General features: G+C 41.5%; 1 protein-coding gene across 1 annotated transcript in view; it reads left to right on the forward strand.

Moving 5' to 3' along the window:
* slc2a15a (solute carrier family 2 member 15a) overlaps positions 1 to 17454 on the forward strand; it is a 43424-nt gene that overhangs the window by 701 nt on the left and 25269 nt on the right. Inside the window, exons 2-6 of the mRNA XM_088421829.1 lie at positions 460 to 558; positions 5162 to 5322; positions 5978 to 6102; positions 12082 to 12227; positions 13900 to 14032. Of these exons, the coding sequence (XP_088277955.1) occupies positions 460 to 558; positions 5162 to 5322; positions 5978 to 6102; positions 12082 to 12227; positions 13900 to 14032 (664 nt within the window). The remainder of the gene's footprint in view (positions 1 to 459; positions 559 to 5161; positions 5323 to 5977; positions 6103 to 12081; positions 12228 to 13899; positions 14033 to 17454) is intronic.

Genomic DNA, 17454 nt, shown 5'->3' on the forward strand with positions numbered 1-17454 from the left:
CATATAATCTTTTAAAAAATGTTATTTCATTGTAATAATCTTGCTTTTTTGAATATCATCTCATAATGTATGCCCCCATAATAACCTTGAGAAATATATATTTTTTATTCATTGTATAATGTATACATAGTTAATGTTCTTAAACAATAGATTAGATTTTACAATGCAGAAACTCTGCCTCTGATTTGGCAGTAAAACTATGACCTTGTTTGTTAGCCTGGAGGAATGTGAACAATGCCAAGACAATCTCAGAACAAAATACTGTTTCACTATAAAATAATACCTACACTGTCTGCAGAAAATGAGCCAAAGTGAAGCAAATGTCCAAGAGCAACAATCTTTCACGACAGGAATACGTAAAAATCAGAAATATGATTCTGTACTGCATATGCATATCAGGACTAATATATACTCTGTGACATGACTAATTTGCTCTTATTTTCTTTCTTGCTAACAAAGAATCTTACAGGTTCACTGTTGGCTGTGGCTTTTCTGACTTCCTTTGGGAGCTCTATGCTCTATGGATACAATTTAGCTGTGGTGAACTCTCCAGCTGTGGTAAGCAAGCTACGGTGCTGTCTTAAAACCAGTGGCTGTCCGTGCATTTCACACTTAGGCCTTCAGTGATTCGACCCTTCATGTGCACAGCTACGCATTACTGGGCTGCACAGGCTATTTTCCGGAGCATTTAAACTTCAATAAACCTGCATCAGCTATTGCATCATATGTGATACTGCCAAAATTGAAAATAATTAACATTCATTTTAAATTGGAAAATGTGCAATTCCTGACGAAATTCCTTGTGAAGGCGTAAGGGTTGAAGGTGGCGGCGTTGAATGCTGAAATGATGTTGAATGTTTCAATGGCTTTAATCTGTGAAGAAATGTGAATACTACAAAGTTGGAACAGTTTGAATAGGTCAAATTATGTAGAAAATACAAGGGGAAAGCAGAAGAAAGTGGAAATTGTGCGGGTATTTGAATTGCAAAAACAAATAAAAAGTTGAAGTGCAAAGAACAATCTATGACAAATAAAGTTGGAACCGCTTAAATAGAGCTAATAATATGGAAGATACAAGGGAAAAAAACGGAAAAAAGTTGAACTTGTGCGGATATTTTGAATGCAAAAACGTCAAAAAATTGGTTCAAGTGAGTTTTTGGCATGGGCATGTACACGCTTTAACATATAAAGTTGGAACGACTTGAATAGGCCACAATGTAGAATGTGCAGAAAAAGTGGAAACCGTCAAAATTGTGGATTTTTTGCAGGGGTTTTTGTGGGTCTTTTCATGGCAAAAAACTGGACATTTTTGGTGCGAGGGTGTTCTTGGCAATCTTACCAATTATGGGAAGCACCTAAATTTGGAACACTTATTATATATGTATTGGTCAGACAGAAAAGGAGAAACCGCAAGAGGAAACAGTAAATCAGATTTTTTTTCCCAGTTTGAGGGGGGTATTACTTATGCAAAAGTGATGAATTATGGGTAAATGACACTCTGAGGTCATAGGCAGGGTCAAGTTAAACAGTTAATGAACAGCTCTAAGGGCTGATGGGGAATGGTGTATCTTGTATGTAGTCAAATGTGCAAGATGGCCGCCTAATGAGGGGTACATGGGAAATGAGTACTGTGTGTACCTGAGCATCCTGAGTGGAAGTGGGGCTGAGAGCTGAGATGTCTGATCAAATATCCAAGATGGCCACCCCAGTGGGTTGATAAGAAATGGTAAGTATCGGTGTATGTAGTCAAATTTCCAAGATGGCCGCCTAATAGGGCCAGTAGTTGAAGAAGGCCACACGGCCACACAATGAATGACCTAATTGAAAATGAATGGGTCCTTTGTGGATACAGAATGTGGAATTGTGGGAAAATTTTGAATTGTGGGAAGAGGAAAATGGATACACCCATAAAATGGTGGGAATTGGGGGAATTAATTAATGTTGGAACGGTCTGAATCGGATGAGGAATGATGGAAAGAGAAGGGTACAAAATTTTGGTGAGATCAATGGGAATGAGGAATCATGGGTAAAATGATTTAAATAGTCATGAATTACTGGAATGAATGGATATAAGTAATGATGACAATGTGGAGAATTAACTGAATGATGTGAATGTGAAATGGAAACACTTCAAATAAGGAATGTTAAATCTGCCATTGGGAATGCATTATGAATTTGTATAGGTGAAAAATGTGGAATTATGGGAGAATATTAAAATTGATGAATTATTGGAATGATGGGGATAATCCATAAATTGAAATGAATGAGTAAAATGTTGTAAATGTGTCATGAGAAAGCTCAGAATATGAATTGTTAAATGTCCGATTTGATATGAATATTGGAAAATTGAGGTGGAAGACATGAAATTATAGGAATATATTAACATTTATGAATTATTGGAATGGTTAAAATGAGTTAAATATTGTAAATATGAAATGGGAAAGCTAAAAATGTGATATGCTTAATCTCCAATTTGGAATGAATGGGGAATCCTCCCATTGTCAATGAATTATGAAATATTAAAGGTGGAAAAATCTGGAATTAGGAGAAAATGTTGGAATTAATGAATCACTGGAATGATGGGAATAATTTCTAAGGCAAGATGAATGAGCTAAATATTGAAAATGTGAAAGTTGAAAAATATGAAATGTAAAACCACCCCATTGATTTAACATTGGGTGATTTTTGGGGTAGAAAACAGGGAATTGTGGGAAAACGATAAATATTTGGAATGATCAAAAATGGAAGCAGGTGTCGCACGATTATTTGGAATAATATGAAATTGGAACGGTGTGAATCAGTATAAACGGGAATAGAGTTAAAACCCATCAAAAAAGCAGTTGGAATAAAATAATAATAAAATAATAATAAAGTTTAGGAACAATATCTATGTGTGAAGGCGGCCTTCACACAATTATTTGTCCACAAAGTTTCAAGAAGTCCACCAAGTGTCATCTTGACACAGCATGTTGGTGATGGGTGTGGGAAGCTGGATCCAAAATGCAGAGAGGCAGGATATGAGATGAGCTCAACAAAAATATTAGTCGCAGAAGCTGGGCGAAAACCAAAACCAAACTCACGGGGCGGAAAAACGACAGCAAGACAGGGAATTCGCGGAACTGGCACAAGTGCTGCAGTTGGCAAAAACAACTAGACAACTAAATACTGTAGCTAAACTGGCACTTTAAAGGACAAAAATTATGCAAACACTTAACAGTTGGACGAGAGGCAAGCGTGGAGGCGACATGACAGCTGGAACACACTAATGACAGGTGACACAAATCACACTAACGACAGAAGCCAGGGAAAAACAACATGAACTCAAAAGCAAAATAACTCAACAAAATAAAGCCACAACAGCAAAAACCCAGACAGAACATGACACCAAAAGCAGACAAGCTTTAACATAATTGTACGCTAAATTGCGAATCACACATTAATATGAGGACACTATTTTTTTTCTTTACCAATAATTGAATATGAACAAAATGACAAAACCACAATAAAATTGAAAAAAATAAATCAAATGCTTGACTCACCCAAACAGTTGTCCAGCACTTATTTCAATACTAAATCCATTCTTCTCTTTCCTCAGAATGATTTGCTTGTAGATTTTCTGTGTTTCATTTCCAAAAATAAATCCTTTTGTATTGACATGGATGCCAATGCTGGAAGTCGCATCGGTCCAATTTCCGTTTTGCTCTTCTTCAGCAAAAGCAAGTAGATTTGAATTTTCTGCTAAATGTCCGCGGGTCTGGCTTCTATGTACATTCAATAGTTGGTTAACCATGAGCTAGTTAGCTCATGGTTGAGCAACATGCTTTTTTTCTTTTCTTTTTTTTAAATTACTTTATTTAACTACTTTCAACATTACACATGGTGGCTCAATATAGCACCGCCTTCCTGCAGTGAGCATCCACTCACGTCTCGTTCAAAATGAGGCCTCTAGATGGCTATCTCATGACTCGATTGGCTCTTAAAGTGGTATATTAAGTATACGGGCCGCTCACATATCCATCTGAGCATGCACAGAAGCCCGCGCCTTGTTGATGCGAATGCCCTGGCTTCTGCCTAGGCAGATTTCATACAGCCTGGCAACACAAGTAAGCTGAATTTTAATTTGCTAAAAACTCTAACATAAAACTACATTACTGCAAGCTGGTTAACCAAATGGAAAATAGTTATATATATATATATATATATATATATATATATATATATATATATATATATATATATATATATATATGTTTAAAATACATGTAAAATGAAATTGACTTTAATTATAGCTATATTTATTATAGTTTATTATTGTTATGATTGTCAGGTACTTTAGGCCACTATATAAGGCCTTGCTGGCCCTGACGGCCCACCACTGCTGTATAAAGTCAATTTAAGATTTAAGTAAATATATTTACTGCAGTACTTCAATGTCCGAGAAGTGCCTGTGGCATCTGTATTTACAGATAACTTGTCCATCTGGCATATAGGGAACCTTCACAGTGTGTCTCTGCAATATAGCTTCACAAATAAAAGGATAAAAGCTAAGTAGTGAGGGATGACTGTATAATTCGATATATGAATTATGTGCTTATAGTGTTTGTATGTTCACTAAAATAATTAAAGGGAGGCAAAAGAACACACTGTCAAAGTATTGATTTTGAGTCTGAACTGTTATTTCACTCGGCAGTATTTTGTCTGTATTATTTTGAAAATATCTTTCCAGCCATCAATGTTCTCTAAATATGTTGGTGCAAAATATGCAGGCATGTTCAGTCTGTTGAAAAAGGATCTTGCTGTAACAGGCAATTAAAAAAAAGTTTCAAATTAATAAAGAAAAAAAAGAAAAAAATTACAACTTCCATGCACTATCTTTCTTTGTAAATATCTGATGTTATGACCTGAGGCTTATAGTCCAGTGCGGTTTATCCATGACAAAAATAAATGTTTTTTTTTTTTTTTTTGCTCAGTTTTTGCCGGCTTATATACCGGCACAACTTATAGTTGGAAAAATGTGGTACGTGTAATAAATCAATTGTTTTGATCACGAAAATCCATTTTCTTTGCACTCTTCCAAATCTTTCAAACTGTCATACTGTTATGACCCTCTGTTCCTCATTGTGAGTATCTTCAGCTAATCTTTCATTTTTTCTCTCCTCAGTATATAAAAGACTTCTACAACAAAACATCATTGAGCCGCAATGGAACTGGACTCACCGGGGAGACACTGACACTTATGTATTCACTCACTGTGTCTGTATTCGCGATTGGTGGTCTTCTGGGTTCTTTAATTGTGGGTATGCTGGTAACTCGCTTTGGCAGGTAAGATTTTATAATTATATACTTCATCAAACTCATCATATTCAGATAACCTCATCATATTCAGACAATCAGTTTATGTTTTTTCCCTAAGAAGTTATGGCATACAGCTTTTATCCAATGCCCCATGCAAGTGCATGTATGTAATGACAGTTTGTGCTGTGCAACAATATGTTATGTAAATCTCATTCTTTCTTAAAAATTGCACCCCACCCATCACTGCCCAACATTTTTTTTTTTTTGTCCCAGGATGACACTGGTTATACCTAGTTTGCGTGACCTTGATTGAGAGTTATGTGTGGGGTTGCAAGTGTATCTAGCCTCATGTGGCAGTACATGAACTAAAGCTCACTTTACATTCTTTACCTACACTTTACCTTCTATTTTGACAGTCTTGAGTGGCAGTTTTGCATAATTCTTTTGACCAATATTTGTTCATTCTTCTCACAAGTGTAGTTACATAAGTTTACTCCTGTAAACACTACATTTAGATAGCTGACAGAATAATTCAAAGAAAATAAGTCATGATCTCATTAAAATCATTTTCACATTTTCAAAATGCCTTCAGAGGAGAAGTGTGCCGATTCTAAATGTCGCATGCTTAAATTATACTCTTCCATATTGCTTGTTGTATTGTATGTTGATGGTGTAATTTCAGAAAAGGCACAGTGGTAAAAACTACAATTCTGGTGTTTATTGCTGGTTCATTAATGGGCCTCAGTAGAAGCTGTGGTTCACCTGAGATGGTCATTTTGGGACGTTTCATCACAGGCATTCATTCAGGTAATGTCATAAAACGCACAACATAAAAATGTTTATACCATTAAAAATAATAGCATATCTTGATGTCTGAGCCATCATCTTAAAATTATTATACCATTATAAATAATTGCATATCTTCATGTCTGAGTCGTCATATTATCGTAGTGGAGGGATTTGTGTGTCCTCGTGATCCAAGGGGTGGATCAGAGTCGAAGCTAAATGGTGCCTACGGGTGGCCATGGTCACCACAAATTACCTTAATTAAAGATTTGGTATCTGATATTTATATTTATTATATCCCTTAACAGCTGCCACATGGCATTTATCCATCCATCCAGCTATCCATTATCTTCTGCTTTATTTGGGGTCAGGTCGCAACCTCAGCAGGGAAGCCCAGACTTCCCTTTCCCCGGGAGGATCCCCAGGCAAGCCAAGAGGCATGGTCTCTCCAGCATGTTCTGGGCATTCCCTGGGGCCTCCTCTCGGTGGGAAAAGCTCAGAACACCCCACCAGGGAGACATCTGGGAGGCATCCTAACCAGATTTCCGAACCATCTCAACTGGATCCTCTCAACGCGGAGAAGCAGTGACTTGACACTGAGTCCCTCCCGGATGACCGAGCTTCTAATCTCTAAGGGCGAGACCAAACACCCTGTGGAGGAAACACATTTCAGCCGATTGTATCCAGATTCTTGATCTTTTGGTCACGATCCACAACTTGTGAGCATAGGTGAGGGTAGGACCTTAGATCGATTGGTATATTGAGAGCTTCACTTTTCGGCTTAGCGTTTTCTTTACCATGTCAGTCTGGTAAAAAGTCTGCATTACAGACGCTTGCACTGAGCTGCCTGTCGATCTTCTGTTCCATTCTACCGTCGCTCGTGAACAAGACCCCAAAATACTTGAACTATAGCTTCATTCCAGCCGCTTCACACTCGGCTGCAATCACTCCAGTGAAAGTTAGAAGTCACACCCTAAAGAAGCCAACAGCACCACATCACTCCCAAACCGGACCCCCTCAATGCTTTGGACATGCCTGGAGATTCTGTCCGTAAAGGTAATGAACAGAATCAGTGGAAAAGGGCAACCTTGGTAGAGTCCAACACCCACTGGAAATGGATTGGACTTACTTCCAGCAATGCAGACCAATCTCTGACAACGGTGATACAGGGCCACACAAATTCTCAACCAGACATGGGTCACCAGGCCCCCCTTGGGTCAGATGTTGAGATTGTGTTTGATGGTGAACACCTGGTAGCCGGGTCTGCACCCATGGATTGTGGCCAGCTGCAGCCCAAAAAGGCAATGTGGGTCCCCCCTTGTAGTATGTTCACCATCAGAATTTGTTTAGAATATGGATCATAGTGCAAACTATTATATAGTTATGTAGCAGCATTCATGCAATGTGCACTGTGCAGCAGTTGTAAAGTGCATGTGTGCATGTGGTAAAGTGACTGATGATGAGGCAGATTAGTGCATGTGGGATGTGTTTATAATCTGGATGGCCTGTGGGTAGAAACTGTATGCCAGCCTGGCAGTGCTGGCCCTCAGGCTCCTGTGGCGCCTGCTTGATGGCAGTTGTTCAATTTAACAGATAGTGTTGTGGTTGAGTATTGTCCCTGATGAGGTTGTGTGTCCTCCACAGAACCCTGGTGTGGTAAATGTCCTGCAGTGAGGGGAAGGCTTCTCCACAGATGCGCTGTGAGGTCTTGATCACATGCTGGAGAGCCTTCCTGTCTTGTGCTGTACAGTTGATGAAGGTGGAGAGGACACTTTGGATTGTACTTTTTTTTTTTTTTTTTTTTTTTACTCAATATGGCGGCGCGTGCACACGCTGCGGCTTCTCTCTCTCCGAGTGTGGCTACGTTCTCGTGCCTTTCGTCATGTTTGTCACAGTGTTTGTGTATGACTTCCTTGCGTTTTCCCGTCTCTAAATGCAAGTACAGTCGGGAGTTTTTACTGAGTGTCGCCAGGACACATTTTCATCACTTAAATCCCGTGCACCAAGAAGAGCTACGAGGCTGCGGTCTGCTACGGAGGCCCGTTCAATCACCGCCCCCCAGTACTGCTGCTCGCCCACAGTGGAAGCGACACAAGCGCCGCCTGCGTAAACAAAGGCGGGGGAAGCGCGGAGGTATCCGAGCTAGGCTAACAGCTAGCCCGCACAAGCCGGCTATCCCCACCATCTTGCTGGCCAACGTACGCTCTCTAGACAACAAACTGGACTATATACGCCTTCTCCGGACTACACGTAAGACCGCTGGTGAGTGCTGCACGTTCGTGTTTACCGAGACCTGGCTAAACAGCGGCGTAGCGGACCACGGCATTCAGCTCGAGGGGCTAGCATGCTATCGAGCAGACAGAGCCCTCGCTGCGGAGGGGAAGACGCGTGGCGGCGGTCTCTGTGTTTACATCAATAAGAACTGGTGTCGTGACGTTGCTGTGGTCTGCAAACACTGCTCACTGTCTGTGGAGTTTATGATCATTAAATGCCGGCCCTTTTACCTGCCAAGAGAGATAACAGCCATACTGCTTGTGGCTGTTTATATCCCTCCCAGCTCGAGCGAGAACATCAGGAGCGAGGCATTGAATGAACTGTACCATCACATCAGTGAGCAGCAGACAGCACACCCAGATGCCTTCCTCATCCTGGCCGGGGATTTCAACCACGTGAACCCCAAGAGTGTATTTCCGAAAATACACAAAAACATAGACTTTCCAACTCGTGGCAATAACATCTTGGACCAGGTTTACACCACCCAGAAAGGAGCTTACAAGGCCCTCCCCCTCCCCCACCTCGGAGCCTCTGACCACATAACCGTGATGCTAATTCCAGCATACAGACCACTGGTTAAAGTCACCAAACCAGTCCGGAAAGAGGTGCGTGTCTGGCCAGAGGGGGCAGTGGAGGCACTCCAGGACTGTTTTAACACCACAGACTGGGATGTGTTTAAACAGGGGGCCACTTACAACAACACCACAGACCTCCAGGAGTACACTGACGTTGTCACTGCTTACATCACAAAATGTATTGACGATGTGACAGTGACAAAGACCATCTCTGTTCGGGCCAATCAGAAACCATGGCTGACAGGAGAGGTCCACAGGCTGCTGAAGGCTCGTAATGCTGCCTTCAGGGGAGGGGACGAGGAAGGCCTGAGGAGAGCTAGGGCTAACCTGTCACGTGGAATCAGAGAGGCCAAGAAACTACTCCAGGAGGATAGCTCATCACTTCAGCGAAAGCAGGGATGCACGGAGCCTGTGGCGAGGGATACAGATGATCACGGACTACAAGCCCCCATCACAGAGTTGTGACAGCTCCACTTCTCTGCTGAATCTTCTAAATGACTTCTTCGCTCGCTTTGAGGCACTAAACAACACGTCGGCACAGAAAACATCACCTCCTCCTGGCGAACAGGTGTTAACACTGTCCCCTGACGCCGTGAGAAGGAAATTTAGCAGAGTCAACGCCCGCAAAGCCTCTGGTCCTGATAACATCCCGGGACGTGTTCTGAAGGACTGTGCTGGAGAGCTCACAGATGTCTTCACAGACATTTTTAACATCTCCCTGAGCCAAGCTGTTGTTCCCACCTGCTTCAAGACCACCACTATCATCCCGGTCCCGAAGAAGTCATCACCCTCAAGTTTCAACGACTACCGTCCGGTAGCACTCACTCCCATCCTCATGAAGTGCTTTGAACGGCTAGTGCTGAAACACATCAAAACTGTCCTCCCACCCTCCATGGACCCCTTCCAGTTCGCGTATCGGTCGAATCGCTCGACTGACGACGCCATCACCACCACCCTCCACTCAGCCCTCACCCATCTGGACAATAAGAATTCCTACGTCAGAATGCTGTTCATCGACTTCAGTTCAGCCTTCAACACAATCATCCCCCAACAGCTCATCATTAAACTGGACCAGCTGGGGATCAACACATCACTCTGCAACTGGCTGCTGGACTTCCTGACTGGGAGACCTCAGGCAGTCCGGGTCGGCAAAAACACATCCAGTACGACCATATTGAACACTGGGGCACCCCAAGGATGTGTGTTAAGCCCCCTCCTCTTCACTCTGCTGACCCACGACTGCACAGCACTGCACAGCTCCAATCTCCTCGTCAAGTTCGCTGATGACACAACTGTGGCGGGCCTCATCAGCAACGATGACGAGACCATCTATCGGAGCGAGGTGAGCCGCCTGGCCCTGTGGTGTGACCGCAACAATCTCTCTCTAAACGTAGAGAAGACGAAAGAGATTGTTGTGGACTTCAGGAGAACACGCCCTCAGCATGCGCCCCTGACCATCAACGGTGCTGTGGTCGAGAGGGTGAGCAGCACCAAGTTTCTGGGGGTGCATGTCACTGAGGACCTCTCCTGGACCACCAACACCGCATCACTGGCAAAGAAAGCCAACCAGCGCCTCTACTTCCTCCACAAATTGAGGAGAGCCAGGACCCCGGCCCACATCATGCGGACCTTCTACAGAGGCACCATTGAGAGCATCCTGACAAGCGGCATCACCGTGTGGTACGGAGCCTGCTCCAGCTCCTGTAAGAAAGTCCTCCAACGCATGGTGAGAGCCGCTGAAAAGACCATTGGTACCTCTCTCCCTTCTCTCGGAGAGCTGTACACCTCTCACCTCACCCGCAAAGCCCTCTGCATCGCGAGAGACTCCACCCATCCGTCACACAGCCTCTTCAGCCTGCTGCCATCAGGCAGGAGACTGCGGAGTCTGCGAGCCAGAACAAGCAGACTAAGGGACAGCTTCATCCACCAGGCTGTCAGGATGCTCAACTCTCTCCCTGCTCTGCCCTCGCTCCTCACATCCACTCCACCTGGACTCTGACTTCCCAGTCCCACTCCATTTCATAAGCAACAGTCACTTTACTCACAGTCACTTTACAATAGGCACTTTATAACAGGTACTTTATAGTCACTTATAACAGTCATTTATAAATAGTCATCTAGTCATTTTATATAACCATCCCTTTTTGCACAACCACGCACACCTGTTTTTATTTTGTGTTTTGTTCATAGATATTGTCAGATTTTATAGTTGTCTATTTTCATATATATTTACTTTTTTTTTAGCTCATTTTTACTTGCCATTAAGGTTAGAGAGTCACGTAATTTCAATTCTCTGCCTGTCCTTGCACATGTAGTAGAATTGACAATAAAGCAAACTTTGACTTTTGACTTTGATCTGTCGAAGTTGTTGAGAATCTTTGCTAGCATGCCAAATTTCTTTAGTCTCCACAGAAATTAAAGTCTGTTGAAACGTCTTGATGATCTGTTAAGTGTTGTGGGACTAGGTGAGAATGATGTAGGTGCCGAGGAATTTGAAGGCATTCACCCTCTCCACCTCTGTCCCATTGTTGAATAGTGGTGGTTTGTGCCGCTCCATCTGTCGCCTTGGGTCTACGAGCCGTTCTTTGGTCTTGTCTGTGTTGAAGTGGAGTAAGGTTGAAGGCTGAGCTGATACACTGGACTGCAGGTCGATGATCAACTGTGTCAACTCATTGGATGTACGGCTGCTGTCTTGGACATTTTGGTGAAGAGAGGATCGGAGGATGCAATAAATCACCACCCTATTCTGTGTTGGTTCTGTTGGTGAGGGATGAAATCAGTTCTTCAATCTGGCAGACCAAAACCTATTGTAGGGGTCTGCTGGTAACACATGTTCCTCTGTACGAAGCAGTAGACTCCCACCTCTTGCAAAACTTCAGGCAGGACATTGAGTCTGAGTGGATCATGTCTTGCAACTCCATTGTTGAAGTAGCTGACTATAGGTGTTTTATGCTGCATTCATCAGAAAAGGCAATAATCAAAGCAGCATGCCTAAAAACTACACCTGCAATCAGATACCCTCTAAATGTTTCAACAGGTCTTTTAGTTAAAGTTTCTTTTTAATTGTGTTTACTAATGAGCTGTCATTTTTCATGTAATTTCAAATGGGTTTTTAATTTAGTCATACTGTATGTGTTTCTTTTTACCACAGGAATCTCCTTAAGTGTAATTCCAATGTACCTTGGTGAGATTGCACCAAAGAGCCTCAGGGGCTTTTTGGGTCTGGTGCCAAGTATTTTTATTGGCACGGGAGTCTTTGCTGCCCAAATACTTGGACTACATGAACTGCTAGGAAAGGTATGCTTTAAAAATCCTGGTCAGTGGTGGATTGTGGCATGTTCAATACGATCAAAAAATTGCTACCAGATATGGTTTTCCACAGAATAAAGCCATGATCTGTTATGCTATATTGAAACAATGAAATATCACAACACAACTCTTCGGCTACTGTTCTTTGTTCCCTGGGTACTCCAGAGGAATTTGCTCTTGTGCCACGCCACAATAGAAAAGAGGTTTAATCTGCTCTGCTAAGCTGTCTACCTAACAAGCAACCACAAAGTGTTTTTCTAGTGATGCGTGAGCCAGCTTGTTTCCCACTTCAGGGAATTAAACAACCTAACCAGCTACGCCAACCTCCATGCTTATCCATCTTCAAGCTATGGGTGTCAAACTTATCTGAGTAAGCTGTTTGGCGCAAGCATGGCAACTGTTCACTTCAGCTTGTTAGTTGCAGTACTCATCTTAGCATTGCTCGTAAGAAGAAGAATTTTTGCATACTGTTAAGTTTGTGGTTAAGCACAAGCAAGCCTGCGAAGGAGGAATGAGCCATTATTGAAGACTAGCGCGAGTTGCAGCTGACAGCATCTTAGATGACACTTTTGTTCATTGTTTTTTTTTCTATTTTGTAAGTTGCAGTACTGATCTTTGCATTACTTATAAAAGTAAAAAAATATTTTTTTTTTAAAATAAATAAATAAATAAAAAATTGTGCATCATAAAATTTGTTGTTAGACATGGAAGCCTGAAGAGGAGGACTATAGAGCGCTAACCTTAGTTGTGGCCGACAGAAGCTCGACTTGATGAGTCTGTTAACCACATTTTCTATTTGGTAAGTTGCAGTGCTGGTCTTTACTTCACTTGCAAAAGTGAGACATTTTGCGTATTGTTACGTTTGTTGAAAGTCACAAGGAAGTCAGTGGGTGAGGACTGAGCCATGTATTATTGAGCACAGGTTGAGTTGCCACTAACAGCAGCTTGGCACAACATACTTTTAACAGTTTTTTTTTTTTTTCAAAAAAATAACTGATCAGACATAACCAAAACCGGATGAATCCTTTAACACACACAAGGGCATTACAGTATTGGGTTAGGTCCAAATGTCTTTATTTTATTTGATTTTTTTCAGTGCATCACAGAATCCTCTTGAGACCCATTTTAAACCTCGTGAGCCAGATCCAGCTCGTCATATGTTTAACACCCTGGTTTAAAGGGGGGAAAAAAATTACCCAAAAAAAAAAAAAAGTTCAATTTCAGTGTTTTCTATTGATTTTTGGGTGTGTTAAGGAAGGGGGGGGGGGGGCATCTAACTAGATCTAGCCATGCAAGCTAGGATAGACAGTACTCTTTGTATCTGATGGGGTGGCATGGCTTGGTGGTAGAGTGGTCGTCTCCCAGCCGAAAGGCCGTGAGTTCGATCCCCTGACCATCAAGACCATGTCTAAGTGTCCTTGAGAAAGACACTGAACCCCCGGTTGTTCCTGATGCTGCGTCATCAGTAGGTAAATGACTAGTTAGTGTAAAGCGCTTTGAGTACTTAAGGTAGAAAAGCGCTATATAAGTGAAAGTCAATTTACCATGATGATTGAGATTCTTGTTTTTGTGATGGAGCAATATACCTGTATCGATTCCTATAACTTGAATAAATAAATTATAAATTGTTTTTGTGTGTACTATGAATATAATATTGTAGGAGGAGCATTGGCCTCTGTTTCTTGCTGTGGTGGTTGTACCTACATTTGTCCAGTTGATGCTGTTGCCATGGTTTCCAGAGAGCCCCAGGTACTTGCTGATTGAGAAACACAATGTCCATGCCACCATCACAGGTCAGTGGGATACATACTTTTGCAAAAAAAAAAAAAAGACATGCTGAAGGCTGATATTGGAGCGACCAAGGGCTTCACCTTTCAAAATCTTGGAGAAATGCAACTTAAATGAAAACATATACTTATATTAAAATGGATGTCAAACCAAACATTTTCTTTACAATATGTTCTATATAGCCCGACTACAAGTTGATCTCCTGCAGTTATCTTTGATTAATATTGCTTTAGAGAAATATGAGTCGAGAATCAAAATCCACCTGTCAACTGAAAATGACAGTGCTCAGAGCTCAGGTAACAACCGATCAGGGCTCAGCTTGCTAATGTCATATGACCTCAAATCAAATGTATTTATACAGCACTTAGTAACAGAGCTCAACGGGCTGCAGTGGATGCTGAATGTTAAAATAACATATTGTGCCAAATTAAACAACCATTATAAAGATGACATGATGCTGGGAGACGCCCTCAATGAAGGTCCTTCTCACAGTCAAGCCTGGTTGGTCCATCTCCAGAGTACGCCCTCTGCGGACATGGCACACCTCAGAACTCCCTCCCACCAGTCAGTGCAAGTCTGCAGGGCAGCGATCAGGGAGTTAATCATCATCTAGGCCCCTCTCCAAGCTGAGAAAAGTCGGTTGGATAGAAAACAAAGGAAGGAAGCTGCAGCCCCCAGTCTTTAGCTGGGTTCCAAACATTTCTATTGAGGTGGCTGCTCAAACTTCTACGGGGAGGGCCTTCCAGAAAATTGGCGGCTGAATGAAAAAAGCCTGTAATCTTGCGGACTTCTTTTCAGCTCTCGGGATCACCAACTGGCATCTCATGAGCAAAGATCTCTAGACAGGATGAATATATATGTACATATATTATACCTGTCTAGCCTTGTATTCCTGCCATTTACCAACGCTTCGGGATCTTGAGACATGACATATAGTAATACTTAGTCAACGGCATAGGAAGGTGCCATGTAGCGTTGTAGCATTTTATAAGCAATCAACAAAATGTTGAAATCCTAATGTACCAATGCAAGGCTTGTATCAAGGTAATGTGATTGACCTTTCTCGTCCCGTCAGGAGTCTCATTGCAGCATTTTGTACTGCAGGCTGTGGGATGACCAGTGAGCAGTACATTACAGTAGTCAAGGTGGGATGTAACAAACGCATATATTAATAAATCTGCATGAGTAGGAGATAAAATAGGGTCAATCTTGGGAATTGTCTAGATGTTCTTGCAGACAGGCAGTAAACGTCTCTCAGTTTTCCCTCTTCTATACATACCTACGTTTTTTTTTTCATTGACAATGAAGGTCTCAAAAACATTGACTAAAGTGGAGATTTACCATATTGTTAATCAGTCATTGTCAATCATAAAACAGTTTTACGTCATCACTATGTGCCAAACATGGGTTAGGGTTAGATAGAGGTTAGGGTTAGGGTCTACCCTAGGGTAGACCACAGATGCGCGGCTTCTGTTTGAGAATCAAAGTGAATTCCCATCCCCTCAAATCTGTGTTGGTTGTAACAATTCTCAAGGTGTTAGCTTTGTCCTTTTTTTTTGCAAGCCCAACGATGGTGCCACTTCGAAGTGCTCAAGCAAAGGATGGCTGTAAAGTTGGCTGTTTGTTGGTGAAGAACAACAGTACCTCCAAGGCATATTTTCTACCAAAGATGCAACGATGTTGGTGACGTTGAGACTGAACTTTTGTCTGATTGGACAGGTGTTGGTGAAATTACTGACACCTAGTGGCTTGGCATGATTGTACATGCATTATGCAAATTCATGTAGCAGCATTTTTTAAAATAAAAAAAGCTATATGAATTGATTTTTTCACACATGAAAAGGGAAGAATTATCCGGTTATAAATAGCCCTGTTTTACATGCAGACAAGGCCTTAGCAATATTGCAAATATTGCAAAATATTTTTAATTATTAATGGTGCTACGGAGTTAGGGGCATTTAATCAGACACTCTTAAAATCATTTATGAGTTCATCAATTGTACCAGTATAAGATGGAAAAGAAGAAGTTGCTACAGTAATTCAGCCCTAACTCAGAAAGCAGGGGCGTTGTGATTGGTTGTTGCTTGAGTTCTGAACAACTGTGATTTCAATTTCAAGTGACAACTACAAACAAAAATTGCTATTTCAGAGTAATAGATGACATATGAGAGATATTAGACAGGACAAATTGAGACATCATGTGTTCTTATAAAAAGAGCATAGTTTGCCTGGTCAAATTTAACCATTCTTACCACTGCTTGGCTTTTCTGAATTTTTTTATTCCTTTCTAAAGCAGGGAGTGGTTTACAAAATGACTATGGTGTTTACCTTCAGGAAGTTTACCAATAGCTCAAAAAACTTTATTGACCTTTGAGCCAACAAAGTGTTGTCCACAACTGTCCGTAATATTCATATCAACCGCCTACCACCCATTGCATTAGCATTTAGCTGTGCTTTATCAAAATAGTGATGATTGTTAAAACATGTTAAATTAAATAATTTATATATTTTTCCATCAGGAGTCTCATCGCAGCATCCAAAATTATCAAGTATCAGGCATCAAACCATACCAAAATTGTGACCCCCGGGATTTAGAGTTTAAGATGGAGTAAAAAACATGGGTAATCCAGGAACATTTCAATCTGACCTGGTCTTCCATCCTCATGAGTTTCCTGCAACAAAACAATATCAGGCTTCAAACGTCTTGGATGGGAGCCCCCTAATATTACAATTGGCAAATTTTATGCTTGAACTTGTATAATTAGACAAAGAGAACATAAATCAAAAATAGAAGCAACCTATGGGGTCAGACTTGTAGCAAAGATATTCACAAATAAGTATTTCAATTCACAAACGTGTAAAGAAAGTGACAAATGCGTATTTCAATTCACATATGCGCATTTCACACATACACGCACACGCACAGACACACACACACACACATACACACACACATGCACACACACCACCCACAGTACATACTATTACTCCAACCGAGAACAATGGGATACCAGGTCTTAGCTGTCCGCACCGTAAAATCAGGAAGTATGAAAACACTAGCGTCCTCCATCTTGACCGGCTACTGAGCTCATGCACGTTGTAAGACATCAAGAACATCGGCTACAGTAAATGCAAATACAAAACACACAAACACATGTGAAAATACACAAACCGAAAAGGACCGCCTCTACTGACTCCAATCGACATGTCGATCAGTGCTCAGTCTCTGTATTTTTTTCAAGGTTTCACACTTTAAATACTGCGCTAATAGTGGAGAAGCATTCCATTAGCGATGAGTCCATATCATGACTCAAATCTGTTAATCACCTATACTATGATAAACTTATGTGTCATGACTGTCACTGTTTGCAGATCTCATATAACCTGTAAAGTTTAGATTTCATTTTGTGATATGGACTGTACTTAA

Source organism: Hippichthys cyanospilos, chromosome 8 (assembly GCF_059441005.1).
Source record: "Hippichthys cyanospilos isolate Australia breed blue-spotted pipefish chromosome 8, RoL_Hcya_1.0, whole genome shotgun sequence".
Taxonomy (NCBI): domain Eukaryota; kingdom Metazoa; phylum Chordata; class Actinopteri; order Syngnathiformes; family Syngnathidae; genus Hippichthys; species Hippichthys cyanospilos.